The following is a 14,306-nucleotide window of genomic DNA, read 5'->3' on the forward strand; positions in this document are numbered from 1 at the left end:
GTAAGAAACAAGCATTGGATTTCATTCAGAAAATACAATGCAGAGCGGTCTAATATAATTTGAAATAAATATACAATATTAATTAAAAGAAGGTAATTTGTAAATAATTGTTCATCATTTTAATTTAATTATTTGTTTTATTATTATTAATAAAAAAATTTTTTAAAAATGTAGAACACAAGCATTTTCACTAGTGGTCTCAAGTTAAGATCAGTAAATCTGTCGATTCTGCTTTACAAACTCTTCGGTTTTTTATAAATACTCATGTGCTCTTAATTTCTCTCTGTATCAGGTCACAACTGACCTCTACCAGGTTCTCAGCTCCTATAACTACACACTGGAGTGCAGAGGCGTTGTGAAAGTCAAGGGCAAAGGAGAAATGACAACCTACTTCCTAAATGGAGGACCTAACAGCAGTTAACACTCAATGTCTGATATTCAGAACATTTTTGAGATGACATGGAGAGGAGGCGCTGTGGGCCGGGCCTGCCAGGCTGTTGAAGGGCATCCTCCTGGACCAATCACAATAGGATTTGTTCAGAAACAGCCCTCAGCCAGTCTAAGAGTGGCCTCTTTGCACACTTAAGACTTCCTGTAGGATTAATGGAGGGCTTTGCCCCCTTTATTTAAGGCATGGAACAGCTCAGAAAGATGGTTCATCCTCAGAGACCAAAGAAACAAAGGAATCTCAAGGTATACAAAGCAGTTCTCCCAGTCTTATATTTCTTATATTGATTGGCAAGAGAGGACAGATGAACTGCATTCTCTGCACCTGGCTTTGGGTCTCTCAGGTGTGGCGGGACTCCACCGACTGGTCCCGGTTGCTCCAAAACAAAACTGCATGAAAACACTGAAGCCAATATACCTGTAAAACACATGTTTTATGTGTATATGATTCATCAGTGTATGTAAAGAGTTCTGTTCATATGGTCCTGTTGGGTTCAACACTGTCTAGGTGATATCACAGTAGATAGAGATATCACAATGAGCTAATTTATGGTAGAAGGCCATAGTGAGCACAGCAGCTCTACAAACCCTTTATGGTTTCCCGAACTTTGCCGCAGCGACTGTGGTTGTTACTGGTAAAGGAGCTAGCATAGACAGTGTTACCTCTGAATGATCTAGAGTTGAGAATTAACTTGAAAGGACCCAAAGTCATTCATTTTCAGGTTTGGGATTTGCCCAGGTCCAACAATGCAACAAATTTAGACTGATCTGATGGAGCATGTCAATCTGTCTTCAGTCAGATACTGTAGTCGAGAATCGCTTTGACTAAATTTTGTCCTTGCAGCCAGCAATTTGTCTCTCTAATCATGTGCGGGGACAGTATTTAAAAAAACGATGCATATGACAATTAAGTGTATGTCGACCCAAATAGCCCAGCGTTTATGCTTTCGAGACAGATAAATGGCCGCCCACATTGACAAAGAGCACGCACTGATTCTCGTTCATCTTTATTATGATGCATAATGCACTGTTACAACTTGTATACAACACGTTTCCTTCCAGAATGTTTATTTTAGCAGCGTAAATTGGTTTGTTTAAAATAAAAAATGAGATTGAACAAGCAACCAACCAGTACGGCGGATGGTGACATGCAAGTCGCTGGCGGCATAAACAGGGCATGTGACTTACTGTTCCAAACACAAATTTAAATTCACAAAACTACAGACACTTGTATACACCGAAGACACTTTTAAGGACAGAGGAGAACGGTCAAATATGGCTGTTTTTGTATTTTTAACATTTTATATTTTGACTCCAAAAGCCAAACTGTCAAAGCTATTTTAGATGATATATTTTATACATTAATATATTAGAATGCTGTCTATAAACACACACACACTGACATATATATATATATATATATATATACCTAATGGAACGCTACAATCCTGCACATTTGAACAGGAGGGAGAGGTTTTTAAGTGTAAATTCAGTCACTGTTTTGTCGCTGGATCCATTTGGATAAAATCAGTAGCTAGCCTTGTAACCAAGTAAGCAGAATATGTTTGGCCTTTCTCCAAAAAGGATTTCTGTATCCTGTCAAGTACACTACAATGTAATTATGAGTAGAAAATGGATTTGCACAAGGTGAAATGGCAAGTGAGTGTTTCAGAACAGCCACAGTCGTTTAAAGCTTGGCAAACACATCTGCAAATATTGATTTTAGCCTTGTGTTTATGGTGCGTGGGACAACGAGATTGGATCCTCTAGGGATGATTCTGTTATGCCACATATCTTCACCATTTTTGCACTGCAGCTCGACCAGCATTTCCTTCTCTCTCTGTTCAGTCTGATGGTACGACCCAATGAATGTCCATTTTCTCCAATGAGGCCTTTGTATGGAGTGTGTACACAAACAAATAGGGTACTCCATAAAGTTACATGTTTGGTTTGCTTTACCCCTTTCAGATCTTCAATCAATTCTGATAGGATTATGATATAATGTGTTGGAAAAATCTGCATTGTCTCAAACATGTGTTATGAAACCTTAAACTATTTGGTCCTGTTCTAGCTTCTCAAAACTTGGACCCAGCTGGGCTTCCAGACTCTATATTTTCCTCAAAAAAAAAATTTGTGCCATTGTCTTGCCATCGATTTTAAAATAAAACCTCTGGTTGAATGTTTTTTGTATTTCATGTCACCATGGCACATGTAGTATGGTATTTTAATGCTAGATAACGCAGTTGCCATATGAACTCCTAAAGTAAAGGTAAAGTGTGTATTTTCTGCGCCGTTAGCGGCACCAAACGGGATTGGACATGCTCCCTTTCCGCCATTGGTCAAACGAAAATTTAGCCCCACCCTAAACTCACGCCATTGGTTGAGCCAGTGTTGCTGTGTCGGGCTGGTCGGGATTCTCAAACAGCAAAGTTTTACTCTTATAGCAGGATTTAGCTTATGAATGGCTTACTAGTAGGTATCTCTGCATATTTAACTGGGAGGATAAAGTCTTTTAAACATTAAAAAGTACACACTTCAGCTTTAATTCATTTCCTTGTGTTTGTTTTCCAAGGGAAAGCACTGAGGTAAGAGATGTCAAGTAAATACCACATATTATGTCCTGCTGAATTCTGGCATTTACTATTCCAGTGGAGCTTCATCTTGGATTGTCTTTGTTTATCTGCCATGTCAAACTCAATGCTGTGTTTTTGTTTTTTGTTAACATCCAAATAAACTATTATAATGTTAAACTCATTCTGAAATCATGTAGTTATGATTATTACAGTGCCTGCAAAACAGTACTGTACAGTACAGTGCTCTTCTCCACAGTATTTGGCAATTTAATTGGTTTTGTAGATGCTTTTGGTAATATACCTGAAGACGTTCTCTCAAAAATTACAATTCTGTCATTTAGTCGCCCTCGTGTCATTTTCAGTATTATCTGTTTATTTTCTCTGTGGAAATTAAATTGTTAGGTCCATACAATTAAAATGGACGAGGACTGAGGCTGTCGAGCTCAAAAGGGACAAATAAAACACCATAAAATAGCCAGGCTTGTGTGTAAATTGAAGGTGACATTAATGTAAGACAGAATTGTCATTTTTGAGCGGCCATCCATGTAACAGACATTGATGTCGTTATAATAATATTTGCATATCGAATCGGGATTGGTCGTCTTGGTCGTTTGCATACTGTATTGTGATTGGCCTGTACCCGTATTTACATTTCAGATGATTGTGTGGTGGACCGCTGGACATCTAGACGATTGTTACGCCAAAGGTGAAGTGCCTTTCAAATACCGGTATTTCATTCAGGAAATGCAAATCTATTTTATGACATTTTATTACATTGCTGTGTTTTGACAAACAAACATACAAATAAATAAACACACACACACACGTGTGTATACATTTGGGATGTTGCATTAAATATCCAGAAAGTGGCAGCAGTGCGCTTTCATTTTGCGACTCTAGTAATACTTGCCTCCAATGTTTCTGTATGAAAACTTGTACAGCTCTCGATGTGCGGACAGGTTATTAATTATTGTATACCAGTTTGAACATTTGTCTCTTCAATTTTTTGTTTGTTATCAAACCTTAAAACTGAGCTCTTTTTAGGACTTCCATAAACAAAATGTGTCAAGAAATAGAAGTAAGAACGGAAAACCCCACAGAGCAGCTGTTTGTCACTCAGGCATGTTATAATTCACATAATTTTAGTACGCTTTCCCCACTCGCAAACCTGACCTTTTTTATCTTAAGAATGTGCCCATGAAATACCCTCGTTTGGCTGTACTTGAATTTGGTCTCTGCATGCGTCCGATCCGGTCAGTTTGACTGAACAAAGCTGTTTTATGAAGCATTAAAGAAAGGCCATTGTGCTGGGCGTGAGAATGGCATTTAACTGACATTAAAAACGGTCTCAGTTTGGGTTTGATCCAGCAGTCAAAAGGTTAGAAAGACCTGAGGCGAAGCACAATGTCATAAAAATCAAAGAAAGAAAAACTCCAACCATTTCTTACACTTATGATGCAGTTCTGGAATCCTTGAACCACAAAGGAGGAAAATTACATGGCGATTTTTATTCATTTATTTTTTAAGTACTTTTTGTCTATTTTCCCCATAACTTTTTCCTCCATGATCTTCAAATTATTTGATTTTTCTCTATCTTTTTTTTTCTTCTTCAAATATATCAACCCTAACTATGCTATACTATTTTTTTTTAATGGAGAAAAATCTGGAAAAATACAGCAAAAAAGTGAAATGGACTCAAATGTGTTTTTAACTTGTGTTTTTTCACCTCCTTTGTCCCCACTTTGTGATTCAAGGCTTCCATACACAGTAGTGTGCTATGCAACTATAAAATTAGATCAGGAGTGAACATAAGCTGGAAAAAATAACATCAATTACACAGACTTCAGAAATGTACAGATTTTTTTTCCCCTCACTAAGTACAAATAAGCCTAAATAGGCTGTAATTTTCGCATACACAAAAACATTCACTGCATCACCTGGAACATTTCTTTTATTAGTCATGCTTCTATAAGCCAAATAACTTCCTCTAATAACCACAATCATCATCATAATCTTCATCATAACTGCAGCTCTTAGGATTTGAGAATAACAAGTTTAGAAATTGGGTGAACTCCTTCCCACACTTGACTTCAGTGACACATTCAAACATTTTCATACATGAAAGAAACCGAAGTAAAAAGTGTCTGTAAAAAATGGATGTAGAAACAAATTTCACAATTACAAAGAAACAAGTAACACATTGAATTAAATGTGACTAGACAAAAAAAATATATATATATTTTCTTGCAAAACTCCAATAATCTTTGTTTTATTTACAACTTCGAAAAATCAGTGTAAACCCTGATATCCCTACTCAAGTTGCTAATGTTTTATAAATGTGTAAAGTGTAAAAAAAAACACACGAGATGCATACATATTCATACAAATTCAAGGCTTTTACTGATAGTTTCATGACAGGGCCTTTCATTTGCGTACAAACACACACTGGCAATTCACTACTGCTGGAGAGAGAGCATCGAGGTACATTGCAATGCAAAGATGCAGATGCAATCTTTGATCACTGACACTTTGGGGAAAAAAGAAAAAGAAATGCACGTACATCTTCTGAAGAATTTTGAAACCCCTTGACCCTTAATCTGTCAATCATGCGTTCAACCTGTCATTTGCACAATGAAAACGACACATTCAAACATTTTCATACATGAAAGAAACCGAAGTAAAAAGTGTCTGTAAAAAATGGATGTAGAAACAAATTTCACAATTACAAAGAAACAAGTAACACATTGAATTAAATGTGACTAGACAAAAAAAAAATATATATATTTTCTTGCAAAACTCCAATAATCTTTGTTTTATTTACAACTTCGAAAAATCAGTGTAACCCTGATATCCCTACTCAAGTTGCTAATGTTTTATAAATGTGTAAAGTGTAAAAAAAAACACACGAGATGCATACATATTCATACAAATTCAAGGCTTTTACTGATAGTTTCATGACAGGGCCTTTCATTTGCGTACAAACACACACTGGCAATTCACTACTGCTGGAGAGAGAGCATCGAGGTACATTGCAATGCAAAGATGCAGATGCAATCTTTGATCACTGACACTTTGGGGAAAAAAGAAAAAGAAATGCACGTACATCTTCTGAAGAATTTTGAAACCCCTTGACCCTTAATCTGTCAATCATGCGTTCAACCTGTCATTTGCACAATGAAAACAAGCCAAGTGAATAGAAACAGAATAAAACATAACTCATTCATACTGCTCAACATGGTCACTGAAAAGACCCATTGACAAAAGGCAGCAAACACTGAGGGGGGAAAACAGAGTCTGTATATTAGTGCGATTCCATTTCCCTCTTAGCCAACCACATTCATTTGCAGAAAGCACACCTGCAGGTAGCAGACAATTGATAACACATCGGATTATGCTTTCAGAGCAGAGACGTCTGACCAATGACCACAAACACAGTGACACAATTTTCAAAATTGAGATACAGCTGAATAAATAAGCTTTCCATTGATGTATGGTTTGTTATTTGGCCGAGATATAACTATTTGAAAATCTGGAATCTGCGGGTGCAAAAAAATCTAAATATTGAGAAAATCGCCTTTAAAGTTGTCCAAATGAAGTTCTTAGCAATGCATATTACTAATCAAAAATTAAGTTTTAATATATTTACAGTAGGAAATTTACAAAATATATTCATGGAACATGATCTTTACTTAATATCCTAATGATTTTTGACATAAAAGAAAAATTGATCATTTTGACCCATACAATGTATTGTTTAATAATTTTGACCCATACAATGTATTTTTGGCTATTGCTACAAACATACCCCAGCGACTTAAGACTGGTTTTGTGGTCCAGGGTCATACATATATATATATATATATATACATACACACACACACACACACTTGACAGACCCTGTTCACAATCCACGTTTATTGTATGGAGGAAAGCCCTGTGAACATTCTTTGAGAAATCTTGACAGAATTTTCATTTTTGGGTGAGCTGTCTCTTTAAGTCCTGATGTCAATTAAAATAAAAAATAACTACAACTCCTTCCTATTGGAAAATATATTAATTGTGCACATCTGATTCATCTGCCAACACTTTCTTCAATATTCCATGCATGAATCTAATACTGTGCGCTTATGAAGTCACTGTTATGAATCTTTTGCTTCAACTAGAACAGCAGTTTCTCATCTGTGCCCTCAACTGGATGTGAAACAGCAGTTTCTTAATATCAAAATCATTTGGAAAACCTGCTTCACAATCCATAGTTCTTTTGTCCTCAGATGGGGTGGGAACAGGTTGGGGTTGCCATATTGGGCTACGTTACGCAGTCTTGAAAGAGTTCAAGAGGGTCAAACGTTGTAGTCAGGTGATTTGCCCTGCGGTCGTCTCAGGTGGATCTGCAGAGTGATGAACGCTCCCACAGTCACGTGAAAGAGGATCTGCCACATGTTACGGAGTTCATACAGATACATGTTACATAGACAGATCATAGCAAAGGCCAGGAATGACTTGATGTTCCTCCAAACTGAGAAGTGGGCAAACAAGTAACACTACATATAGAAACAGAAACAAGAGGAAAACGTTTTTAAGCAGGAAGAAGAAAATTCAGTACAAGCTTTGTTTTAAGAATAAATCTAATAGAATGTAGTAAGGTTTATGCCCTACTATTCAAAAGTTTGGGGTTGATATTTTTTTATTTTTTTTTAAGAAATCTCTTACACTCACAAAGTCTGCATTTATTTGGTGAAAAATACATTAACCATATTTTGAAATATTATTACAATAAAAATAAAAAAAGTGTTATTATTTGAATATATTTTAAAATGTAATTTACTCCCGTGATGACACAGCTGAATTTTTAGCAGCCATTGCTCCAGTCTTCAGTGTCACATGATCCTTCAGAAATCATTCTAATATGCTGATCTGGTTCTCAAGAAACACTTCTTATTATCATCAATGTTGAAAAGTATTAATCATTTGTACTGATTAATACTTTTTTGAAAACAGTGATATTTTTTCATGATTCTTAGAATGTTTGAAAGAACAACACTTATTTGAAATAGAAGTCTTTCAAAACATAATACTTTCATATCATACTTTTGATCAATTTTATGCATCCTTACTGAAAAAAAGTATCCATTTCTTAAAAAAAAAAAAATTACTGGCCCCAAACTTTTGAACAATAGTGTCTTTTCTGAAAACAAGTTAATATACTGTATTAATATCAATTTTTGTAAATTTATTTTGTTATGAGGATGTTTAAATATTTTCACAAGGAAAGAAGACAAAAATACTGTTTAAGTATTAAGTATCTACAATACTAGCTGCTTTTGTTTGATGCTAGTGAAAATGCAATGTTTCTCCAATTTTCCAGATTGTGCTTTGACATGACAGTGAGGAAAAGTGTGATATATTAGCATTGGTTGGTCAGACAGAGACAGAGGGCAGAGGAAATGAAGTCTGGCAGGCCGACAGTAACTCACGGTCTGACTGCTGTCACTTACCTGATACAAACAGGCTGCGGTTCCGAGGAAAAAAGCAATTACGTAATTAAAGTCTTCATCCTCGTTCTGCAGATGGAGCAGAAAAAGAGGAAAGACAGGGTGCTGTGTTAAAGAGTGAACAAATTACAACAGGAAGCCATGTGCTAAAACAGAGGATGAATTACTTAGAGCCAAGACTCGAGTGCTCACTTATCAGTGCAATGCACAAAGCGAAGCAAAACTCTTCTGTTTATGGAAGAGGAAAGTCACATTACACCCAAGTGCAAACTAAGTCTGACAAATTATTCAAGAGAACTGTTACTATCCATTAGTTATGATTTATTATATTACAATGGCACTTACACATTTAAAAGTAATGTTTAGTCCAACATTTTAATCAATAAAAGAAACAAAGCCCAAAATAAAGTGCCAGCATTACTATTAGTGCATGATTTAAGTTACCTGCAATACGCTTTCTATTGCGTGGACTCCCCGCAGCAAATTAAGAGAGCCGCACAGGACACTTAGGACGCAGGCAACGATACCCGACAGGGTGACGGCCTCCATCATTTGATTAGGAGCTGCAGGAATAAATCAAGCACAGATTCTGTGTCAAACAGTAGCAAAATAACTCGATTTTAAGATTTGCGGAAGGAAACCCGCCGTGCAAAACTTCTACCATTATGCTAGGCTGTTCTGAGTACGTATGTGCTCATGGTCTTTCAAAATGCTCTGCTTTGTGAGAACAAAAGTATACATACTGTGTTCACAGCACGTTCCCTACCTATGCCTTTATATTTAGACTGCTTGTGTTGTGAGAAGCCGTTGATTGATCCAATGTCCTCCGCGGACAGCTGATAAGGAGGCCGGAGCTTGATCTCAGTCTGCATGTCGGCCAGATTCATCTTGGTGGAGAGGGAACGTGGGATGTCGTAACGTTGCTTGGTTTTCCGAATGAAGTTATCTGTCAAAACCATAGAAACGGCACAGTAAATGAATGCTTCAGGCACAACATGGTCTATATGTTACAAATCACATTAAATGGAAGATCTTGAGGTTGCGTTTATTTTTATTTAGATAAATCCCAAAGATTCCTAGCCAAAATGGAGCCTCATAAGTGACTGCATTTAAATGTTCCACATTAGATGCAACTCCATTAATGTTTACTCAATTTACTCGCCATTCAAATAATGCTCTTCAGAGACTCAACTAATGCTCAAGGTTGGCAAAACTGCCCATGTAGAACTAATTTAGGCAGAACTAATTATTTCAAATATTTTTCAGTTCAGAATATAATAGTCTGAATTGAATGCGATAAGATATTTAACAACAAAATAATGGCAAGAAAAGGTATTTCTACTGAGTTGTCCTGATTCTTATTGGCAGATTCTTTTAATTCTGAATAATAATAATAATAATCGCAAACTCAGGAGTTATCGGTTTGAATAAGCCTGACAAATCCATCAGCCATCCATTAGTCTAAGCAGATCGTAGAGACAATTGCTGCCAAGGGTTTCTACAATCTACCTAGGCTTACTACGCTTTTGGCAAATGCAGTCCAGAATGATTAATGAATCAACATCTGACTCAGTCACTCACTGAACTGCAAGTTCTTACTACTTTCAGTGATGTCCGTCTCTAAATGAAGCACGTTTTGTGTACTTAAGGTTCATGAAACTTAAATCAGTATCATTACTGGCTTGTTGGTTGTTCATCAGGTATCATGTAGTTGAAGATCATGTCTGAGTTGACATTTTGAGTAATAAATGATATTTACTGCATATTGACTGTTTATTAGTGCATATAAAGCACATATTAATACCTTATTCTGCACGACCATATTTTAGATCCCTTAAATCCTACCCCATACCTAAACTTAACAACTACCTTACTAACTATTAATAAGAAGCAAATTAGGAGTTTATTAAGGAACAACTCTTAGTTAATTGTGAAGAAATGTTCCCTAATCTAAAGTATTACCTTTTTTGTTTGTTTGTTTTTTAAAGAAATTAATATTTTATTCAGCAAGGATGAATTAAATGTATCAGAAGTGATAGTAAAGACATTTCTAATGTTGCAGAAGATTTGTTTTTTAATTAAATGCTGTTCTTTAACCACTGATTTCTAGTCGTGTCCTTTAGTTTCGCTTTCACAACGAAACACACAGCGTCTTCATGACATGACGGCAGCAACAATACTACATCGAGAATAAAAGTTACGCCTTCTTTCTTTGCGTGAACATTTGGGCGGCGTTATGCAAATCTTCCCACACAGTGACGTAGATATGTGGGGGCGTGTTAGAACGAGCCGTTTTAGGTAGGCGTGGTTGACTCTTAACTTTTATAAAGAATATCTCTTTGGATTTGAGACTTTAGTCTTTGCAACTTTACAGATCTTCTTTATGCACCAAGAGCTTGTAACACTCCAAAGAGAAAGGAAAAATTGAAATCGCATCATATGACCCCTTTAAGCAGCACAACTGTTATCTACATTGATAATAAGAAATGTGTTTTGAGCACCAAATCATCACATTAGAATGATATCTGAAGGATCATGTGACACTGAAGACTACAGTAATGACTGCTGAAAATTCAGCTTTTTCCACTTTGAAGAATAAATTACATTTTAAAACAGAAAAATACAGCTTTGGTGCGCATAAGACTCTTCTTTCAAAAACATCTTACTCACCCCAAACTTTTGAACAGTGGTGTAAATAAAAAAAAATAAAAAAAATAATTAAATGATATTAAAAATATATTTAAATATAGTCCCCTTCTGCACAAAGAGATTTCTGTCAGAAACCCGTCCCAACGCCCTCTAGAAACTCACCAAACTCAATGAAAGAGAAAGGCCTCAAAGCGCCGTTGATCCGCTTGGTGTCATACGTGACAATGAACTCTCTCTGAAGCTCGTCCAGGAAGCTGAAGGCCAGGACATTGGGATAGTTTTCAGTGCAAACCATCAAGTACCCGACTCCAAGAGAGCTTGTGAAACTATGAAAAGCAAGACAAGTAATAGTTTACATCATACTCAATTTTATTCAAATAAAATTTACAGGACATCTGCCACAGATAGGGTGGGAAAGGTTATTGAATGGACAATTGAAGTCCATTTTAAAGACCTGAAAATCCAAACAACCATACTGTTTAAAAATCAGCCTTTACACCTGTTCTGAATCTGTGTTCACAGAGTTATCTTTGAACACTCTGTTTTCCCTTTGAGGACAGTTTAGTGACTCGCCTCAGGAAAGAAACTTTGTCCGTGTGTCTCTTCATATTAACGTATGTGTTTGGAGAGATGAAACAATCCATTGAGTCACTCCAGAGCCTGCTTGTGAAATTTAAAGTGATGAATAGCAGCCAGGCTATGAAATGGTCACCCCTGGGTCCCTCAGTGTAATGCGTCTGAATTAGACCTTGCTGAAGGGGAACTTTAAAACAGTTGGCAGTCAGAGCAGTCCACGCCACTGTGTCATTTGTTTTTGCTGGGTTGCTTTAATTAAAGGGACGGTCACCCAAAAATGAAAAATCTGTCATTATTTAGTCATTATATTCAGTCGTTCCAATCCTGTATGACTTTTTTTCCTTTCACAGAACACAGAATGAGATATTCTGAAGAATGTTACAGCTACCATACAACCTGTCAAACTCCAAAATAGATGTACAATATGAGTAGATTATGTTTACTGTGTTTTTAAATTATTTTTGGAGCTTGACAGCCCACAGTCACTATACTGTATGCTTGCACTGTATGGAAAACAACAACATGAAGGTGAGTAAATGATGACAGAATGTACATTTTTGAGTGAACTGTTTCTTTGGTCGCAAATTTATCAAAATGCTTTCACACCAAATTGAATTGAAATGGACGATTCGTGCATGATTGCTTCCCCATGTGCCCTCAATATAATATAATTAGTTCTGATCGACAGTCATTAGAAATATAACAAAGTGTTTGCTTTTGCCACAGTTTGCTATGGTTGATAACTATACCGGAAGCTTGAGATTTTGAGACTATACCGGAGATTTTGGCAGACATTTTAGGCAGTAGGTGTGTATAGAGATTAACTGAGAGTTAGAAAAGGGGAGTTGCAAAAAACATGGTTCTAAATGTGTAATTACGTGTTTCAAATAAAAATTCTACATTGCAAGAAACTTACAGACAGCAGCCACATTGTCATATTAAAAAATGACAAAAATCCCTTTAAGTACAAATGCATTTCCAGTGTAATACACTGCAAACACCACAGTTGGTTTAACACCATTGCATTAATAACTCACTTAATGTTGTAAAGGCCAGATCTGAGTAAGCAGCGATCAGGAAACTGGCTGAGTTTTTTGGACAGACCCTTGAGATGTTTCTTAGTCTCCTGAAATCCTTTATCCTGTTCATAGTCTGTGGAGGCCGAGAGTGGTAGACCGTCCCTCACTCTCACCACAGAGGCAAACAGCACCACAGACATCTTACAGACACCTGGAAGAATGAGAGAAAATCTCATATTTTTTATAATTAAATATACACTTAAATAGATATAATAATTTTTTTTTAAAGAAAATCATCATTCAGTGCATATAATACTCCATCTCCCTCTCTCTGTTTTCTGCTGACAAAGTAGAATATAATATACAAAAGTAGAAACTAAAATAATAGGAAATAAGCACGATAGATAAAGTCTAGAGTCTCGTATAAATTCTATTATTTTCAACTCTATGCAGACTCATGAAATCTGCAGCACACTGTGCTAGGCTAATAACAACATTAGCATGTTTGCTGATAGCTTGTCATCAGATCACATCTGCCGACAGTCCTATGCACTAGTTACAAAAGCACACATCTAATTATACAGGCTTATAAGACTTTAACTGAAAGCAAATCATTAAAAATACACTTTGCAATTATACGCAGTGATGTGGAGTAAGTTAGATGTCACTGCTACCATAGCAAGACTGTTAGCAACATGAAATTAAACGACTCTTACTGCATGCATTGTCACTGTTAGCTGTACATACCTACTGACACAAGCCGTTTTAATATATATTAAGACATTATAATCCTTTTTGAGATATGTTGCTAATATACTATCGTGATCGCTGAGCTCTTCCTGCAGATTTCATAGCAGATGCTTCTGCTCACGTTTGATTCAGGTTCGGCCAATTTCGTCCAATCTTCGTCGTAGTTCGGCTTAGCTTCGGCTTTGTTCGGCAAAATTCGGCTGTGCGTGTGAGTCTGTGTGACGTAGCTGGATGCAACAGCATTATGGGTCACTTGTGAACTTCAGCAAACCAGTCAGACTGTAAATCATTTATTTGTCTTGGGAAATCGGACGTGACACTAAGATCTTATAAAATAATACTTCTTAAAATACACAGCCTACATTATATTAATTACAAAACGTGCTAAATTAAGATGTGATATATATGTGTGTAGATTTGGCACCTTTCTGTAGCTTGTCCCCTGATTTTTTTCTCTGTTTCAATCAAACTTTATTTGTTATATCAGAACATAGGCTACATGTTAATAACTTAGCAGCATATCGAGCGGCGTGTGTGTGGTGCATATTGGAAAGAGCAAATACTATAAAATAAGCAGAGGTGCAGAGGAGTTTCTTGAAAAGATTTATTATGCAGTTATGATGATGACTGTAAATTCATATTTAGTTACTATTTGTGAGGGAGTCATCTTACTCGAAGTGTTTAACTTTACGTTTCCATTTTAAAATAAAACAATAATAATACAAATGTAATATAAATACGTAGGCTAATCAATTTCATTCAGTGACAAAAAATAGATGAATACAGTCAGATGGAATAAA

At 36.2% G+C, this 14,306-nt stretch overlaps 2 protein-coding genes across 3 annotated transcripts in view; one reads left to right on the forward strand and one right to left on the reverse strand.

Annotated features, from left to right (window-relative positions):
• Window positions 1-763, forward strand: part of adcy5 (adenylate cyclase 5) — a 91,557-nt gene extending 90,794 nt beyond the window's left edge. The window contains exon 21 of the mRNA XM_016520241.1: window positions 293-763. Coding sequence (XP_016375727.1) covers window positions 293-421 — 129 coding nt within the window. The 3' untranslated portion in view covers window positions 422-763. The remainder of the gene's footprint in view (window positions 1-292) is intronic.
• A 6,096-nt stretch (window positions 764-6,859) lies between these two features.
• LOC107714480 (vesicle-trafficking protein SEC22a-like) lies at window positions 6,860-13,661 on the reverse strand. 2 transcript variants are annotated; one of them, XM_016520326.1, is made up of 7 exons: window positions 13,504-13,661; window positions 12,775-12,967; window positions 11,324-11,487; window positions 9,279-9,458; window positions 8,957-9,075; window positions 8,516-8,581; window positions 6,860-7,561 (listed from the first exon to the last, which is right to left on the reverse strand). In XM_016520326.1, the coding sequence occupies exons 2-7, from the start codon at window positions 12,954-12,956 to the stop codon at window positions 7,361-7,363; spliced, it is 912 nt and encodes a 303-aa protein (XP_016375812.1). In that variant the 5' UTR covers window positions 12,957-12,967; window positions 13,504-13,661; the 3' UTR covers window positions 6,860-7,360. The 2 variants fall into 2 exon arrangements, with proteins under 2 accessions (XP_016375812.1, XP_016375821.1); XM_016520335.1 differs by having other exon boundaries at window positions 13,628-13,648.
• Between the last annotated feature and the right edge of the window lie 645 nt (window positions 13,662-14,306).

The sequence above is a fragment of the Sinocyclocheilus rhinocerous genome, unplaced genomic scaffold, assembly GCF_001515625.1.
Source record: "Sinocyclocheilus rhinocerous isolate Xijiao unplaced genomic scaffold, SAMN03320098_v1.1 scaffold12, whole genome shotgun sequence".
NCBI classification, from domain to species: Eukaryota; Metazoa; Chordata; class Actinopteri; order Cypriniformes; family Cyprinidae; genus Sinocyclocheilus; species Sinocyclocheilus rhinocerous.

Coding starts and splice junctions, on each gene's coding strand:
- LOC107714480 (XM_016520326.1), bottom strand. CDS start 12,956: ATGTCTGTGGTGCTGTTTGCCTCTGTGGTGAGAGTGAGGGACGGTCTA. Junction 11,488..12,774: donor TCTGGCCTTTACAACATTAA/GTGAGTTATTAA, acceptor TGCTTTTCATAG/TTTCACAAGCTCTCTTGGAG. Junction 7,562..8,515: donor CCGCAGCCTGTTTGTATCAG/GTAAGTGACAGC, acceptor TTCTATATGTAG/TGTTACTTGTTTGCCCACTT.